This window comes from Esox lucius, chromosome 13 (genome assembly GCF_011004845.1).
Source record: "Esox lucius isolate fEsoLuc1 chromosome 13, fEsoLuc1.pri, whole genome shotgun sequence".
NCBI lineage: Eukaryota > Metazoa > Chordata > Actinopteri > Esociformes > Esocidae > Esox > Esox lucius.
The window spans coordinates 3,506,279-3,524,000 of NC_047581.1; the positions used below are offsets into that span (position 1 = coordinate 3,506,279).

A 17,722-nucleotide genomic window follows, 5' to 3' on the forward strand; every position below is an offset into this window, starting at 1 on the left:
CTATTGTAGACAGGTAAGGAGCAGAGTGGAATGCTACATTGTAGGCACACTAGGAGTTCAGTGAAACGCTACATTGTACACAAGCCAGGGGTTACATTCAACTATTCAATTCCCTCAAAGTGGCCACAGATCATCTCACTACCAGGGCCCTGTCACACCCAACTAGGCGTTGTCTGGTGCCCACATTACTTTGCACGAGGAATTGCACTTTTACTGACACAGTGGGTGGCTCTTAAAAGAGCCTTAGTGTTCAAGATGGAATGATAGAGTTGTGAAGACAAAGTCTTTACCCGCCAAAGCCATACAAGGTGCGTCCCTGGCGTTTCAGAGCGTAAACCACGTCCATGGCAGACACAGTCTTTCTCTTGGCGTGCTTGGTGTAAGTGGCCGCATCACAGATCACGTTCTCCAGAAACACTTTCAGGACACCGCGGGTCTCCTCGTAGATCAAACCAGAGATGCACTTCACACCGCCACGGCAAGCCAGGCGGCGGATGGCGGGCTTGGTGATTCCCTGGATGTTATTGCGGAGAACTTTGCGATGGCGCTTGGCTCCTCCTTTACCCCCTTTGCTTTTTAAAGATACTTTTACATTTTAGTTACACAAAAATTACAGTATACAAGGTATTAAATGTCCAAGTTATGTCATATTTACAAAAACATACATCAAATTCCACATTACATTATTAAATGTCCAGTATATACCAGGGCACAGATCTTTTCTCTATTTGATCTTGTTTCTTCCTTCGTCTAAGTTCAGTCATAACTTGTTTAAAAAAAGTTTCTCCGGAGATGGTCATTTGATAAAAAATTACTAGACATCTTGGTTTCCATAATTTGCAATTCACAATACATACAATTATCCAAAACATTTGTCTCTTCTCTGGTGACAATGATTCCTTAAAAATACCATACATTACTGATTAAACATCTATTTCAATATTAAAATGTATTCCACCCATAAAACCCTACACTTCTTTTGATCTAGCGCAATCAATTAATAAATGTTCTAAGGTCTCATCATTGTTACATCCTACCATCGGACACACTTTTGTTTTAACATAGCAACTCCAGCAAACTATCGCGCAAACAGGAAGTCTGTTCACGGATATTAGCCATACAGTGTCTCTCATAGTTTCTGACATCTTCTTATCAAAGACATTCTTAATGCAGGCTTTGCATCCTGAATTAAGTATCTATACGGGACTATATCTAAATGTTCGCATTTATATCGCTTTATTTGGTAATCCACTCCAATCAATATTCAAGGATTCATACTTGGCCACAAAATCTCCATGCATTATCTTAAAAGGGGGTACAGTGGATCTCGCTCTTCCTTTCTTTTTCTCCCAAGAGGCCGCTCTTTTAATCCCGTTTGCTATGTTTTTAACAAACAATATTTTCATTTTAGTCCCAATTTCCATGGCTCCTAGGCCTCCAGAGCCTTTACTTTTATACATTAATTTCCTTTTAGTCACCTCACGTGTAGTTCCCCATATAAAGTTTACACACATTTTATTTAACTTCTTAATATAGTGATCGGCTGGTGGGAAAACAGTAGCTAGGAACATAATTTTTGACAAGACAAAAGACTTAATAATATTAGCCCTGCATTTATATGACATGGATTTCCCAGTCCATTTTAAAAGCTCTTCTTTAACATCTATTACTTTTTTATCCCAGTTTATAATGCTGCAATTGGAGTTACATATCCACACACCTAATGTTTTCACTTCATCTTTTATTTGTACATTTATTGGAGTTTTTTTTTCATTACTACCAATCCAGATTCCTTCTGTTTTTGTTTGATTTAGTTTGGCTCCTGAGGCTTCCTCATATAATTTGAGGTGGTATTTCAATCCATTTAGTTCATCTTGGTTTTTTATAATAACTGACACGTCATCCGCATATGCAAGTACAGCTATATTTTGTCCAGAACTAATTCGTATACCTTCAATAATTGGGTCTTCTTTAATTCTTTGGAGTAAAGGGCTAATAGCCAAGACATAAAGAGCTGCGCTAAGAGGGCAACCTTGCTTCACCCCTCTTCCTATTTCAAGGGGATCCATCAGGAAGCCATTTACATTCATTGCACTATTGACTTAGCGTGTAACAATTTGACCATCATAATGAAAATACTAGGAAACCCATAAGCTTTCATAACCTTCCACATGTATTCACGTGAGACATAACTGAAGGTTTTTTTTGGTCAAGGCTTAAAATATATAGCTCAATTTCTGATTTGGAATTTACAATGTCTCTTAAAAAACTAAGGATGTCCCATATAAAATGCCCATTTATTGCACATGTTTGTTCTTTTTAAATTATTTTATCCAGAACCTCATTAAGTTAATTCATTATAACCTTGAGCAATATTTTATAATCCAAGTTCATTAGGGTCCGATGTTGGTAATTATCTAGGTTACATTCGTCTCCTTTCTTATAGATCAAGGTTATAACTCCCGATAAAAAGACGGGCAAATACTGCCTTCTCTCAAACCTTGATTGAAGGCAGAAGTAAGTAGGTTGGTGTCATGGTGCGGTGAGCAGCAGCGCCACCTCGCCATATATTCTCAAGTTCCCATATCACACGAACACATCCCGGACTGTAACATGTTTTCAATCCTTCACACCAGGTCCTAATTTGTAGCGTTTGTATGTGTTTAAATGTTTCCCCTCTGCTCCCCACATTGTGGATCATTGTTGCTGTCTGTTTGTATGCTGGTGAGTGTTGTTTGAATGTTAGTTGTTAAGTGGCGTTGTCGCGCACTTAATTTTCATTCAGTAGATTAGTTATTGTTTTCCGTTCGTGTTTGGTTTGTTTGTTGTTTATTAAAACCCATGAATGCGATATCTGCCTGCGCCTGGTTCCTTAACCAACTCAACACCAACTAGAAGCATTACAGTAGGTTACGTTACTAATAAGTAGCTTATAAAATTCAGAGGGGAGACCATCTGGACCAGGCGACTTCCCTACACTAAGTTGTTTAATTGTATCTTCAACTTTTCTATTTATTTTGCGAAATAATATATTAAAACAGTGGTTGTCTGCTTTAAGGAATTCAGTTATCTTTATTTCGTCAGGCTCTATATTTGTATACATCATAGAGAACGTTTCTTTAACTACTTTGCTTTTCTCTTTTTCATTGATAATAAAGTCCCCTTCCATATTTTTAATTGCATTAATATGTTTCCGCAATCTTCTCTTTTTACATTAAACTATAGCATTTAACGCATTAACTAATTTTACCGGATTTAATCAAATTCCTGCTTGTACTCTAATATTAAATAAGGATTTGACGTTAAATTGGTCTAAGCGGTCTACTCTGCTTCTTGTAATGTTATACCTTGCTTATGTTTAAACTCAATATATTTTTTTCATTATTGTCATGTACCTTTGGTTATGTATTATAATAATCTATTTACACTTACATTTTAGAAATTGTGTTACCCTGTATTTCATGATTTCCTACAATTCTATATCAGATTTGATTAAAATCCAAAGCTGATATACTTTCTCAAGTTCAAGTTTTAGTTTATCGACAATACCTTGATTACTTAAACATTTCACGTTAAGTTTCCAAAATTCTCATTTCCCACATTTGCCTATGGCGACAATTGACCTGACAAGAAAATGATCTGAGAAGTCCACAAGCAAGGTAGAATAATTAATTGGTTTAATATTATCGGAAACATATAGCCTATCTATTCTGGTTTTCGCCTTCCCATCATATCTCGTGAAATCAGTTGTTGTCGGGTACAGGTGTCTATAGACATCAGAAACATCGGAATTGTCAATAATTTTTGATAATGTTTTCCCTTCATGTTTTATCTTTAAAGCAGTTGGACTGATTCGGTCATGTTCTTCGGTGATTGTGTTAAAATCGCCACAAACAATGACACGATATCCAACACAGAGGAGTTCTTGCAATTTTTAAGTGGCACCTTTTTAGCTTTCGTCGGAGCTGTATATATATTTATAATTTATAATATATTTTTATCCCTCTATAAAAACAATCAATCATCAATAATCTAGCAGGAATTATCTCTTCTCTATTGGATGGTGACATTGTTTGTGTTAAAAAGGATAGCAATACCATCTGCACAGTCTTCTCCTTTTGAGATGACAACTGCGGCTTTGTGCCACCTATTAATTATCTTCAGTGTCTTTTTCGCACTTCAGTCTTAGCTCTTGAAGGTATAGAATGACAAAATGAGTTTTAAATAAGTAAGCTATTTCCATAAATCTATTTATAGCTGACTGCATCCCTCTTACATTAAAAGTGGCTACTTGTAAGGTACTCATAAGGGTACGCTAAAACACAAAATAGGGTACGTAAATGTATCTCTCATCTTCTTCATTTTGGGGAGTCTTTTTTTTTGTTAAAAAGTCCAGGGAAGGGGACAAAGTCTGTAGTGGTGGATGGTCATAGAGATTTACTTTCCCCGATGAGGAAGGGGAGCCATTTTTTCCATCATCTTCAGTTAGCATGGATACGCCATTGAAGTCTTGTTCGCTACTTTCTTCAGAAGACTCTTCATTTCCCATACTGCTTGACCAAGTGGAGGGGATCCCATCGATATTTCGATTTATCTCTTCAGAACTCTGATACTTCACCTTTGTGGGATCTCTCTTTTCAGCTGTTCTTGGACCGACCGGAGTGGAGATGCATTGTATCGAAGCGGTCTTGTCAGGTGAGTATTTAATTAGCTCTATATCTCCCTTAAGCTTTTCCTCTGGGTTGGATCATGGTTCCATTACATCGTCCTGTGTCTCTCCTTCCTCACTCGCTGGGCAAGCAGTGTTGGGTTTCTTTTGGTCTGCAATATCGTCCTCAGGTTTCTCTTCCCTATTTTGGTGATTATCGTCATCGTCAGTTCCGCTATCAGATTCTTCATCAGGAACACTCAAGCCCGCCCTTTCTCTATTTGCGTACAATTTTGGGCAATTGAAAAAAATGGGTCTTTCCTGGGGGCAGAGAGTGCACAAACTCAATGAATTAGTCTTTTGATTTATGGCCAACGTCCCGGTAATCCTTTACCTGGTGATCCACACTCTGGCAGATACAACACCTCAGACTCTTGCCAGGATATGAAATCTTCCCATTATATGGTCCCAAAGACATTGAATTAGGGATTTGTATTTATTGACTGTTGGTGTTCCTTTTAATCCTTACTTTATACTTTTGCACACCATACCATATTCAGAATTTATCGGTTGGTTTAATTGCAGGTTGCAAAATAATACAAAAACATTTAAGAAAAAATTCCACATCATAGTCCGGGACTCTACTCGTCCAAAACTTCACATAGATAATTTTAACATCTAGCTCCATGGAAGATTCAATAATCCAGTCTCTCCATTTCTCGGTCTTGCTCTGAGCATATTCAAGAAATCTACTGAGTGTAAATTCCTCTTGAGAGACTAATTCAAAGCAGTGAATTAATATACATCTGCTACATTAATCATAGCTGAAAAAGGAGCATTTCTCCAACAAAATCCTGATTTGGGGGATTTTCCTTCCTTGCCTCGCTCCTATTGTTTTACCCCTCTGCCAAATAGCAGGCACTGAAAATTTCAATATGCAATTCGCACCTCTCATGGCCATCTGCCCCCATGGCTATAAAAGAGGTTGTCACACCCCAATCTGCCTCCCGACATACCTTTCTTCACGAGAAAAGCAGTCAGTGACAGGTCAGGGCATGATCCCTATGGGCGACGCTCCACTCATAGAACTGGGGTTACGAAAGTAACCATCGTTCTATATCGTGAAGCTTTGCCGATAGGGGCTTCGCTGCTATTGGTTTAGGGCAAAGCGAGCGAGCCCAAGATGTATTCCCTGCCTGTCACCCACCTCACCAAAGAGAGGTGCCAAACAGGACGGCCCAGGCGTGGAAACCACGACACAGAGCCACTTCCATCCTGGTTACACGCTGACCATAGCCCTCAAACGAATGTAATCACGGCACCAACCCATCCGGGTACCTCCTCAATCAGTCTTGACTGAATCGGAGCGTCTGAGGCCAGCCCACAGAACACGCTGAGACCTGGACTCGGCGCACAAGTAGACGCTCAAGCACACACAATGCATGCATCACACACAAAAGCGCACAGGCAGACCGGAGCAGCGTACGGACCCATTCCAAATGTGCCATCCCAGTAGCTCAACAGACCCAACTCACACCCCAGACTCAGCCACACTGAACACAGAGTGAGCCAACGTGCCTGCGAGTAAAATCAGACAAACCGCGACAGCGTCCCCCAAGACGCGGCAGCACAAATGTCCTCCACCCCACACGTGGAGTGGGCCCAAAACCCTCTAGGCGTAGGAGTGCCACGTGACTTGTTGATGGCAAGACAGATGGCAATCACCGTTGATGGCGAGACAGCCAGGCTGCGTCGACAGCACACAAAGGTCGCTGACCCTCTTGGCAGAGGTCAGAGCCAACAAAAGCGCAGTTTTAAGGGACAGCATCTTCAATGGTATCTGATCAATCGGTTCCAACAGTGCGTCACACAGCACCTCCAGAACCAAAGCCAAATCCCACTGAGGCAACGACCGCCGGGCCACCGGCAGGAGACGGCAGGACCCGGCCAGAAACGTTTAACCAAGGGGTGACTAAACAAAGACAATCCATTGAACCCCTTATGACACGCTGAGATTGCACATGCATACACCTTGAGCGTGCCAGAGGCCAGAACACTGACCCCCTGACACCTCAGTGGTCCCAACACGTACCCGAACGGAATCCTTGTGTACTTGTATGCCTGACCCTGAAAGGGAAATTGCAGGAACATCCTGTGGCGCGGCAAAAAAGGAACATCGATGCTTCAGATCGATGCTGATGCAAAAATCCCCGGGGTGCACACACTCCAGGAGACGTTTCATCGTGAGCATGCGAAACAGCCTCTTTGAAACGCATTTGTTTAAAATGTGCAGGTCTAGGATCGGCCTCATGCCCTGTCTTCTACTACCAGGAAGTAAGGGGAGTACAGCCCCTTCTCCCTCTGCCCCAACGGGACTAGGGACACCGCCCCCTTTTCCAGCAGGTCCGCAATCTCCCCCTGTAGGGCAGCAACCTTCAAAGGAGACGTCATGACACCCGAGAGCGGGGGGGGGGGTGGCAGCGAAACTGCAGCGCGTACCCCTTCCTCAGCGTCTTGACTAGCCACCCCGGCAGAGTGCATAGCTGACGCCACTTTGAGTAGAACAGGGAGAGTGGGCGAGCACGCAGCTGAAGGGCTGTGGTCAGCCACTGATTGTATACGTCGTCGGCCTGACCACCAACCCACCCAAGGCGGGGCCAACCCGAAAGGGAGAGGAGGATGCATGCGCCACCTGGGCCGAGCCATCCGTCTCCCCACCGGTTACAGCCGTAACCAAGGAGACAGAGCTTCCAGCAGGCGGCACAGCCGAGCACTGTGGACCTGTCACCACAGAGGGTCGAGCAGAGAAGTCTACCCCGCCCAACAGAAAACCCGGGTCATCCATCTGAAACCCATCAGACAGGCAGGCAGGTAGGCACATACAGTCTCTCTCACACAGTCAGCCAGACATAAGGACAGTCAGTCCCACACACACAGACAGTCACACACATGCACAGTCACAAAGGCAGGCCGTAACACTCCCAGACATTCACCCAGACAGGCAGAGACACTTGGCCCAATAATTCCTTCAAAGCAACATGTCACAGACATGATCAGAATGACTGTCAAACCCCAGAAAACCATTAGGCCCTAGAAGCACCTGTTGCTCATCCTAACCTTGTATGCGTCTTCAGCATTCCCAATCGTATTGTCGACAGAATTAGGTCTCACCTGTACTCAATGAGGGAGGCCTGGCATTCGATGGAGCATATCCAAAGACAAACCACTGGCCTTTTGGGTCACAGGCCTTACCGTGCACTGGAAACTGAGAGACTCCAGCACGCTACATTGGAATAACACACACCAGACCATTCATATTATGTCTGTCCTTATGATGTCACAGTGGCCCCCTTCGGAACACTGCTACTTATTCTCCTATAACACCTAGGACGGCCAAACCTGCACAAACCCACTGCAGAGAGACACTCTTTTCCACACAATATTCTCAACCTACTGTGTAATTTAATATGCCGTGGGCAGGGCACATAGTTCCGACACAAAACAGAGCAGAGGACCTCATTACTTCCCCTTGCAGCGGATCGAATGAAATACACAGAATACACTGAGTGTCTTGTCAGTAGGCCACTGACAAGAAAGCAGAAAGGTCCATGTCTATAGACATCAGAAACATCGGAATTGTCAATCATTTTTGATAATGTTTTCCCTTCATGTTTTATCTTTAAAGCAGTTGGACTGATTCGGTCATGTTCTTCGGTGATTGTGTTAAAATCGCCACAAACAATGACACGATATCCAACACAGAGGAGTTCTTGCAATTTTTAAGTGGCACCTTTTTAGCTTTCGTCGGAGCTGTATATATATTTATAATTTATAATATATTTTTATCCCTCTATAAAAACAATCAATCATCAATAATCTAGCAGGAATTATCTCTTCTCTATTGGATGGTGACATTGTTTGTGTTAAAAAGGATAGCAATACCATCTGCACAGTCTTCTCCTTTTGAGATGACAACTGCGGCTTTGTGCCACCTATTAATTATATCTTCAGTGTCTTTTTCGCACTTCAGTCTTAGCTCTTGAAGGCATAGAATGTCAAAATGAGTTTTAAATAAGTAAGCTATTTCCATAAATCTATTTATAGCTGACTGCATCCCTCTTACATTAAAAGTGGCTACTTGTAAGGTACTCATAAGGGTACGCTAAAACACAAAATAGGGTACGTAAATGTATCTCTCATCTTCATTTTGGGGAGTCTTTTTTTTTGTTAAAAAGTCCAGGGAAGGGGACAAAGTCTGTAGTGGTGGATGGTCATAGAGATTTACTTTCCCCGATGAGGAAGGGGAGCCATTTTTTCCATCATCTTCAGTTAGCATGGATACGCCATTGAAGTCTTGTTCGCTGGGATCGCCTGCAATACAGTGGATCACACTGCTCAGAATGGGCCTCAGCCTGGCATACACCGTTGACATTCCTTGCATCATCAGGAGCTCCAAGGAGCTCACGGATTGGAGGAGTTTTGCCACAGTCACTCACTCGTTCAGAGAGAGACACACAGACAGAGTGGAAGATCAACAGAAAGACAGACCCAGTCCCTCTCTCACACACACACACACACACACACTCAGGACGACACAGATATACACACAGTCACTCACTCACTCACTCAGAGAGACACACACACACTCACAAAGAGTCACACACTCATACAGACAGAGTGAAAGATCGACAGACAGACAAACAGACCCAGTTTCTTTCTCCCTCTCTCTCTTACACACGCACACACACTCAGACAGACAGACAAACAGACAGATGGACAGACCCAGTCTATCTCTCTCACACACACACAGACTCAGTAAGACACACATGCACACAGTCACTCACTCATTCAGAGAGACACACACACACACACACTCAGACTGACAGAGTGGAAAATCAACAGAAAGAACAGACCCAGTCTCTGTCTCTCTCTCCCCCTCTCTCACACACACACACAGTGACACACTCATTTAGAGAGACACACACACATAGAGAGACAGGTTGCCACACACAGACTCATCTCCCCTCATTGAACATGAAATGCAGATGTCGTTCATGCTTGGATTCCTCCCTAATCTTACTTTTGGGCCCTTTCAACTAACGTGAGAAGCCCTCAATTGACAATGTTCTTCTAAACCCCAAACTCCAATTTGATTCCTAAATCCAAGCCAGGAATATAATTTCTTCTCGTGGGGAACGGCGGCAGGTCAACGTTCAAATTGGCTCTAGGTACTCACCAGTTTAGTTGAAGCCACCGGAAAAGCATAGATGACTATTACTGAACTACTTCCATTATTTCAGTCGTTCAGTTGTTTGCTCATTGCTTCTTTCAGTTATATGTCGTGGAGCTCCACCCCCTAGAGGGGCTTTAGCTCCTAGTGGTTTACCTGGGCCGTACTGAAAACTCATTATGCAAGATGCGACAGCCAATCAGTATAGCCTGCCCCGACAGCCTGCCCCGTATAGGACCCGTAAGCCCAGAGAAGTCCCCCCCTTTTTATTCAGCAAACGCATGCTGAGTGTCTATTGATTACTCTACTTCAGCCGTTGACGTTCTTTAGCTTGGCGTGTCAAATTGAAGACATTCTCCACCGCCGCTTGCCATTGCGCTAACCTGTCTCAACACCAGGACATCGTTCGTGTGTTTCCTGCCTGGGACCGGCCCACGCTGGTGTTGTGGTTGCGGATCTCGTACTTCTCCCTCTCTCCGGGGAGAGATGGAGGATGACCTCTCCTCTGCTGTTTCTTCTCCGCGTGTAGTTTGCGGGCATGATTGAGAGGGCAGTTCTACGCATCCAGCTGCCTCCTCCTCCCCTGCCTGCGCCGAAGGAGCCTTCAGACATGTCCTTCATCTCCTGGGCGGAGGGTGTAAAACCGGTGGACTCCCCTGCGCCTGAGGTCCGTGGTTTTAAAGCCTTCGCTGGTCCACTCCAGTTTCTGCCAGAGCGCCTGACAAGTCCTACGCCACCTTCACCAGGGTCCCATCAGCTCGGCTACCCCTCCTTTAGAGCACCTCTCTCCCAGGAGGGCTTATTCGGCAACATGTTCACACGGCCATAGCGTCTTTCAAGAAAGCAGACGAGGGACGGTCTGAGTTATCTCGCCACCTTCCTCTGGCTGGAATCCCCCCATCGAATGTTATCACCGTAGGACAGGTCTTTCCGTTTACACTGTAAACAGCATTATGCCATGTGTCTGATAGCCACGTCACATGCAGTGCTATTGGGATATGTTCAACATTATTTGGTCTGTTGACATGTGACAATACAAAAGAGGACTTTATGGAGAACTTGACAGCCTGCGTGATTACACAACCACTCTTCCCTGAGAAATCCCAAACTACACAGGCATTTTGGACACTCGACAGCAACACAGCCGCACTGCCAATTCTGACCACAAGATGTCCTCGGTGCTACACCGTAAAGTTTTTTCTCCACTAAAATGAGCCTTCTCAGCCCAGTAAAGGATGGCATGTTTTGCTTAGAAGGAACGATAGGTGCAATTTGGATGTATACACTGTCTGTCTCCATCTCTGAGCCATTTGAACAAATGCATGGCTAGTGTCACTAAACCACTAGAGGAACGACGAGGCAATTCCTTCACATCCCACCATTGTCACGACCACAGTAACGAGTGGGATTGCCAAAGGGCTCCATCATCGCTGCACTTTGAGACGCAAACAAACACTAAATAGTGGTGGGAGACATTCATCGGATCATTTGCATGGCTTAACAGAAACCAGGAATGCAATGCTAAGCTGCTGCTGTGGAAAGGCCAATAATAGCAATAGTCAGGTGAATGCTGGCACAAGCATCGGAACGCTCTCCTGGCCTATGTTTGCCACAACAACAACAAATACCAGCAGCACCTGCAGCAGCACCCACGTAGTATACATGTCTTGTGGACGCCATGAACGTACGGATGACGTTTGCCTTTTGCATGGAAACATGGAGGTGGCTCTTAAAAGAGCCGTTGGGGATCAGGACTCGTTGGTTGCGCTCTCCGCGAATGCGGTGGGCCAGCTGGATGTCCTTGGGCATGATGGTCACCCTCTTGGCGTGAATGGGGCACAGGTTGGTGTCTTCGAACAGACCCACCAGGTAGGCCTCGCTAGCCTAATGCAGGGCCATCACGGCTGAGCTCTGGAAGCTCAGGTCAGTTTTAAAGTCCTGGCCGATTTCTCTGACGAGGCGCTGGAAAGGCAGTTTGTGGACGACGAGCTCGGTGGACTTCTGGTACCGACGAAGCTCCCTCAGGGCCACGAGCGGTCTGCTTTTCTCTGGCCATGGTGCGTGCGAGTTTCCTTCTTTAGACAGTAGGAGTGTAGCCGCGAAAAACTCCAAGTTGCATTCATAAAGCCGGCTGCGTCGTCTGCTGATTGGACACCATGTCACCAGTGCGTCAATTGGGCCAGAGCGGAGGACCTCCTCAATCAGCCATTGGAAAGGTCTCTCTGCGTCGCCCCAAAATCCAAGTCCCTGCCCGTTTTTCCGATCGAGTGGGCATTTCTTCCCGCGCGTAATAAGGTTATATATGGTTCAGCCAATCAGAGAATACATGCCCCTATATAACTGAGTGAAACCTACCCTCAGCCTCCATTTTTCTTCAGCAAAACTGAACAACACTACTCTTATTTTGCACTAATGAGTTTTGCCGCCGTTTATTTTTTATAATGCCGTCATCAATTGATAAGCTGATCGCGGCTAGATGCCGCTGCTCTTCACTGGCTGCCGTTGCGGACCCGCATGACTCCTGTGTGGCGTGCCTTGGACAGAAGCATGCTAGGATGGGCCTGTCTGACCCCCGGACTGTCCGAGTTGCACCCTCCTTTCTGTTTCGGTTAGGAGAGAGCACCTCTTTTTCTTCGGCGGGAGGGTTGCTTTGGAGGAGGTCCTCTCCTCATCCGCGTCTGTGGACTCGGAGAGCGAGGACTCTGATGAAGCAGAGCTAGGGGATATGGAATAGGATCCGTCCCTGGACACTTCTCCACTAACCCTGTCAGGATGCCGTTTGACCCAAAACACAGAGACAACATAAACGGAGGCAGAAAGCTTTCAGAGATGTTTATTTGAATAGTCAAACTAAATTGTGCAAAGAGGGGGAGTTTTGGCAGTGCAGCTTCTAGATGGTAGTGAGGTGCAAGACAGGCAGGCAGGCAGGCAGAGAGGAATCCAGGGCAGGGCTGAGAATCAGAGTGGGTAGTCACATAATGTCCAGTCTTGACTCACCAACGGAAATCCAGGGGGAATGTGAGTGAACAGAGAACAGCAGAGAATGGTTCAACAGGTCTCGGCGGGAGGCAGTGAAGCAGGTAACTCAGGTGAGTAGCAAGTAGCAGCAGTTTGAGCGGGATCATAGCTGTAGACTAACGATCTGGTGCCGAATAGGTGAACAGCCTGGGTAGATACACTGCATAGGCGATGAATGGAATGCGCTGCAGCTGTGTGGAAACTGTGCAGGATTTAATGGCCACGCCCCTTGACCTAATTCCTCCATAGCCACACCTCTCACAGCCTCAGGTGCAGATGAACACAACACAGAGACAACAGGGGGAAAACAGGAAAAAGGTCCACACACAGGAAGGGAGAACACCGCCAACCCATAACAGACCCAGCCTTGCCCACCCCACCCCCTTCCCCCTCGGGGGTTGGGGAATGGTGGCATGTGTGAGGAGAGGGAGGTTAAGTCAGACCTTTCTTCACACACCTCTGCCACACAGCCCTTTATCAGATCTGATTTTATTGGATTGATTGAGAGAGTGGCTCTGTGGCTGGAGGTCCCCTTACCCCCCCTTACCCCCCCTCCCGCCCCCCAAGGAGGTCGACCTGATGGCCGGCGGTCCTTGGGCGGAGCGCGTGAGGTAACCTGACCCGGAGGCTCCCAGTCTGCCGGGCCTCGCAAAGTATGCGGAGGGTTCGTGGCAGTCTCCTCTGATGCTGACTCCTCCTGTGAAGGCTTGTATGCCTTACACCAGGGTGGCAGGAAGGACAGAGGCTATTGGTTCAGCCCCTAAGGTTGGAGCCAGCGATGGCGGCCCACTTCCTGCCGCCAGCGTGTGGATGGTACAGCAAGAAACCTGTGCTGCCTGCACTGAAGGACCGTTTCTAGGCCCAGCTGTGGGACAAGGTCTACACACAGGGGGCGCAGACGGTCGCAGCGGCCAATTACATTGCTCTGTTATTGGTAGCCATCTCCAAACTCACTTCTGGTACCTTAACCCTCTCTGCGGCAGAGATCAGGGAGATTTCCCAGATGGGGGGGGCAGCGCTACATCTTAACCAGGTGCACGTCATGTGCGCAGGGCGCACCATGGCCACAGCTGTTGTGGGACAATGTCACCTCTGGCTGTCACTTTCTGCGGTCCAGGAGAGTGCGAAAATTCCCCTTGCTTAACGCACCTTTGATTTCCTCTGGGCTGTTCGGCGACGCCATGGACACGGCTTCGGACACCTTTAGGAAGATAGAGGACGATCGCCGCCAGCTCGCCAAGCATCTTCCCCTTGCCAAGCAGACAAACACAGAGAGAAGGAAGAGGCCAGCACGGCCACCAAGACAGAAACGGAGACGTACCTGACTAGGCGTGGCTGCAGAGCACAGCAGTTCCAGCTGTGCCCCGGCCCCCAGTGACATGTTATTGAATTGTAATAAAGCTACAGCCGATAATTACATTCTCAATGAAAGACGCATTTCCCTCCAGTCTAAGCTCCCTAAGGTTGCGACTGTTATTCCCCTCTCTTCTCAGCCCCATCCCCTGATAGTGGACAGAGGAACTCAGCGTGTGTTGTGTGAGATGAAGGACCCTACTAGATCAACACCGTCTTCACTGAACCCGCCGCTCACAGCGGTCTTTGCTGCGCAGTCTAGCAGCTGTTTCTGCTCCACTCAGGGAGATTCCAACACAAAGTTAGTGGCCAAGCCCGGTCCGTTGGTAAACATAAAATGTGGGGCAGAACCCGCCTATCGACAGCGGCGTGTACTCTGAGGATTCGTTCTCATTCACATGCTCAGTAGCGTCGTGTACCGTCGTCAGGTGCTGGGGCGACTTCTGCCATGTCTGTTGTCATTCGTTCGGGATAGGCACACACACACAACACTACGGTCTGGTGAGGAGTAATTTGCTGCTGCCACTGATCTGTGCTATTGAAGCTCAACTCCAAGCAGGGGACTGGCCTTAAACACGAGATGAGAACCGTGTAGACTCAAGCCATCCTGAGTAGTTTATGTAGGGCATAATGTGTCAGAATGGTGATTTATGGCCCTGGAGGGCGGGGCTTCCATATTGATGTGACAGGTGGGCGGGACATCCGGTTTGTAGGGTGGGACTTCCGGTATGACGTATGTTAGGGTGGGACTTCCTGTATGATGTGTGTATGGGCGGGACTTCAGGAGTGACGTACGCATGTCCGGTGACTTTGTGATTTATGATTACATTGATGTGTCCGTGTTTGATGTTTTACAATGTCTGATGAGCAAAACAGACTAGTGTTATAACAGGTGGTTGTGTTTGATGAAACAAATGGCTGTTAGGGTTCCGGAATGTTAAATTCCCAGGCAATAAATAATTGTTGTGTCAGCGGTAAGCTGTTTGATGTTCAACAAATGGTGTTTAATCTTCTGACAAGTGGTGCAACAGGTGGTCTGTTTTATGGGTTGATTGTGTTGCATTTAAATCATACAGACATCGGTGATGGTCATTTAGTCTTGCCTGAGCAAATTTACATACACAATACAAAACATGGAGGATTGTGCTACGATCAATATTTTGGGTTAAACACCGGTGAAAGCTAATATCTTAAACGCCGCTCAGCGATTTGGTAAGAAATTACAGATGGACCGCAGAGATGCAATCAACATGCCAGTCCCGAAGAAACCGATGCAGAGTTTAAACCCAAATCCATCAACTACACCAGGATATGTTGGCACAGGAATGGGGAATGGATGATGGTCGGATCGGTGGATACATTTTCAACCCAGAGCTACTGGAGGTGGCATTTTATGAATTACCTGAAGTCCATGTGTTTAAGGCTGGTGTGACCGATCAAATGGTTTTTAATGCCGGATTATGGGCCACCTTTCGAAAAGTGTTTTACTTGGGGCCAAAACAAGGCCTCCATAATACAGTAGATGTATAAAATTTTGAGGGGTTGAAAGAGTACGACGCTGTTAGATTGGAGCTATTTCCGGAAAATGTCACCGGGGTAGATTGTGACTGCGGGCCGATCGACTGACGTAAGACCCTGATGCCCTGCCTTAAGCTAACACCAACCTCAACACAGCATAAAAACAGCCAGAATGCCTGAGACTATCAAGCAGTCGGAAGAATTTACGAACCATGTCTCAAGAATACAACCAAGCAGTGATTGAAGAGCCCAAGGCCGAGGACTGGCTATGTGACACCTGGGATGACAACGCTGAAGCCTTCTTCGGAACCCCTGACCCAGACAGCTCAATTCCACCAGCATACCCTGCAAGAAACTACCACTGGATTGACCGGATTGGTGATCAACTAGGTCCTCTTAATCTGTCATACATTTCAAATGCTAACAAGAGTTATCACAAAATGGACAAACACCTTGTACCAAAAGTTTTAAAGATCATCAAAGTAACAATGGGTATGATTCTGGAAAATGTTGTTGGAGTTATTCTACACAAAGCATGCATCGGATGTGAAGTGGACCACCCGAGCCAGACAAGACATTCATGTCTCGAACCGCCTGAGTATTTTTTTGAGGTCCATTATGATGACATTGTGGCGACAGTTTTAACACCACGACTGAAACATGTGTTGGTCAAGGCTTTGAACGTATTGGGTTTTCACGCACCGATGACTGATGTAGACGAGGCCGTGGAGAACTTTCTGCAGGAGCTCAAGTTGGAGCCGAACATCACACAGGGATGAATACATGGACAAATTTAATGAGGATGTTGTATGCGACGCAGTGGCGTCATGGTGTGATGAAAACAAAGAGTCTGTTGTCTAAGGCCAGGGTAGCTTCAGTTCTCATGTCAACGTGTATATAAACAAAGACTATGAGAAATCTGAATGTTTGTGTAACTTTTCTGAATATATTGGTTGTGTAATTTCAAATAAAACGATGTTTAACGTATTAATTCTCATTATTGCTCGAACACTCTACGATGTCTGAACAGGTTATGAAAAGGATTTACTACGACCCGGCAAACCCTGGTACTTATGTGGGTAGAGGGTTTGAAAAGAGTAACGGAGAGATCCTAAAAAATTGTGAGGCCGATGACTGGCTGCTCGCCCAGGATGCATACACGCTACACAGGCCTGTAGCTGGAGTTATTGTTCATTATATAAATTCACAATATCAGCTGGATTTGGTTGACATGAGTGCTAACAGTGTGGAAAACGATAACATGAAATTTATGTTAACATGCATAGATGTATTAAGCAAATACGCATGGATTCGCGTGCTGAGAAATAAAAGTGCTATCGAGGTAAAGCAAGCATTTGAAGACATATTAAAAGAAGGGAGAACACCGCAAAAAGTCCAAACGGACAAAGGGAAGGAGTTTTTTAATTCACATTTTGAAATGTTGATGAAGAATTACAACATATAACATTTTGCTACAGGACATGATGTCAAAGCGAATATCGTTGAGAGATTTAATAAAACAATTAAATCACGAATGTGGAGGTATCTCACAGCTGCCAACACTCATCGCTATGTTGAAGTTATTCAAGATTTAGTTCATGGATACAACCATAGCTACCATCAGTCTATTAAGATGAAGCCTGCTGACGTTTGTGAAGAAAATGTTAAGATTAGTTCTCAAGAACCTGTATGGTACGACATTAACGAGAAATGGTAATCAAAACTACAAGTTCCAGGTTGGGGATACTGTGAGACTCTCAAAGCTGAGAGGTGCGTTTACAAAAGGCTCTGAAAAAGGGTACACAGATGAATATTTTACAATAACAGAATGTACTCCTCGGGTACCTCCTGTATATAGAATAAAAGATTATGATGGTGATGTGATAGTTGGGACCTTTTATGAACAGGAATTGCTGAAAATAATCGTGGCTAAGGATAAAACTTTTTAAGTGGAA

At 45.4% G+C, this 17,722-nt stretch overlaps 1 protein-coding gene across 2 annotated transcripts; it reads right to left on the bottom strand.

Moving 5' to 3' along the window:
- Positions 1–286: 286 nt before the first annotated feature.
- LOC114838787 (histone H4-like) lies at positions 287–7,637 on the bottom strand. Of its 2 annotated transcripts, none has more exons than XM_034296344.1 (2): positions 7,628–7,637; positions 287–567 (listed from the first exon to the last, which is right to left on the bottom strand). In XM_034296344.1, exons 1-2 carry the CDS (start codon positions 7,635–7,637, stop codon positions 287–289), a joined length of 291 nt encoding a protein of 96 aa, XP_034152235.1. The 2 variants fall into 2 exon arrangements, with proteins under 2 accessions (XP_034152235.1, XP_034152234.1); XM_034296343.1 differs by lacking the exon at positions 7,628–7,637 and adding an exon at positions 5,643–5,662 and having other exon boundaries at positions 287–572.
- Between the last annotated feature and the right edge of the window lie 10,085 nt (positions 7,638–17,722).

What these genes read in the sequence shown, in the direction of transcription:
- LOC114838787 (XM_034296343.1), bottom strand. Translation starts at nt 5,662, where the DNA reads ATGTCGGGAGGCAGATTGGG. An exon ending in ATGTCGGGAGGCAGATTGGG is followed by an intron (nt 573 to 5,642) that starts GTGTGACAACCT and finishes ATCTTTAAAAAG; the next exon opens with CAAAGGGGGTAAAGGAGGAG.